This window comes from Lactuca virosa, chromosome 3 (genome assembly GCF_052849685.1).
Source record: "Lactuca virosa cultivar CGN04683 chromosome 3, Lactuca_virosa_CGN04683_v6, whole genome shotgun sequence".
In the NCBI taxonomy this organism is placed as follows: Eukaryota; Viridiplantae; Streptophyta; class Magnoliopsida; order Asterales; family Asteraceae; genus Lactuca; species Lactuca virosa.
Genome location: NC_136428.1, coordinates 136,012,916 through 136,014,564, shown reverse-complemented (window position 1 = coordinate 136,014,564; position 1,649 = coordinate 136,012,916). Strand labels below are relative to the sequence as shown.

The 1,649-nt window shown below is 33.9% G+C and overlaps 1 protein-coding gene across 1 annotated transcript; it reads right to left on the bottom strand.

The window, feature by feature from the left end:
• Nucleotides 1-274: 274 nt before the first annotated feature.
• Nucleotides 275-1,349, bottom strand: LOC145164086 (uncharacterized). The gene is made up of 2 exons (XM_079082811.1): nt 731-1,349; nt 275-657 (listed from the first exon to the last, which is right to left on the bottom strand). Exons 1-2 carry the CDS (start codon nt 1,347-1,349, stop codon nt 275-277), a joined length of 1,002 nt encoding a protein of 333 aa, XP_078938937.1.
• Nucleotides 1,350-1,649: the final 300 nt, after the last annotated feature.

Here is a 1,649-nt window from a genome sequence, read left to right as displayed (position 1 = left end):
GTTCTTTGTACATAGTTGTTCGTCAGAAAATATCTGGATTTGAAAAGAAATTAGAATTACAAATAAACATAATGTTACTAATTAACATAACATAAAACTGAAAGGAAATTAGAATTACAAGTAAACATAACATTACTAATAAACATAACATAAAACTGAATGGAAATTTGAATTACAAATAAACATAACATTAATAATAAAGATAACATAAAAACTGAAAGGAAATTAGAATTACAAATAAACATAACATTAATAATAAAGATAACTTAACATATTAGTAACGTGCAAATGGCGGTAAGACGGCCATATTTTCAACTAGTATTTCCCAATGCAGAAGGATTGGAATAGGATTAACTGCCTCAGCTTGGAATGCATTTCGATACACCGCAGAAGTCAACTTATAATTTATCAATTGCTGTATTTCTTCAATTGTAAGCCTTCTTAGCGATGCTATACCATGTTCACAGGGTATGCCGCATTTTTCCCATTTTCCGCAAGTACAAATACCACGTTCAACTTGTACCGTTTCTATGGTTAAATTTAAACTCACTTCAAATTTGTCACTACCAATTTGTGTAACCTCATAACCATTAGACTCGTTCATTCTTCTTTCAAAAACGTGTTGTGCATAAGGGGTAAGATGGCCATGCATTCCCTCTGTGAAATTATTTGAGTTACAATCAGATAGGGGGTATATTAAGGTAAAAGTTAAATAACAAATATTGATTACCTCCAAATGCAGCTCGATAGCCGTACACTGTTTGTATCGACTGATGGACCACTTCAATGATTGACGTTATTGGTAACTCGTGCGTGTTTGTTGTTAGCCAATTCAATCCAATCGCAATGTTGATATATTTCACATTGAAACAGACTTTAGGAAAAAAGGCTCGAGCCCATTTCGTAATTGCAATATTTTCAAGCCAGCGAAGATCATTCCCATTAACCTCATTTGTTAATTTGTTCAAACAAACATAAAATTCATACACACTATAAGTTTTGCATGTCTTCCAGAACAACTGTTCCACAACGGTGCTTCCTGTGGAAGCCCTAACTTTATCGGCTATATTTTTACAACAATACCCATGATATGAATCTGGGTATACCCCCTGAATGGCGTAGTCTATGGAATCAGACATATGGCTTATGAAACCAACTTCAATAGTGTCACCTAAGCATTCTTTTAACCTTGTCATGAACCAAATCCAAGCCTCGTCACAATTTATGTTTCCCAAAGCGAATGCTATGATCAGGGGTTCATGATTACCATCCAAAGCAAGAGCAACATGTATTGCCGTTATGTTGGCCCCAATAAGGGGTACATGACCAACAAATATTGTTGGTATCATGGATGTGAGAAAGGTAGTAATCTGTAAGAAACGATACCAACATTAGGCAAATATGAACTTGAAATAAATAATTACTTAGTATATAGAAGGACATACCACGCATCCCAATGCGACAAAAAAAATTGAAACCGGTCTCTCAAATCTTTCTTAATGATTGTGAAAGAGTTACGATTTGTTCTTCAAAGATTATGAAAGAATATTGGTAGGTTCGAAAAACTTTTTTTGTATACTTCATTGAATCCACTCATTTTGCCAATTGGTATGTTCAATAAATAAGGTGTCCACTATAAATGGATTTCA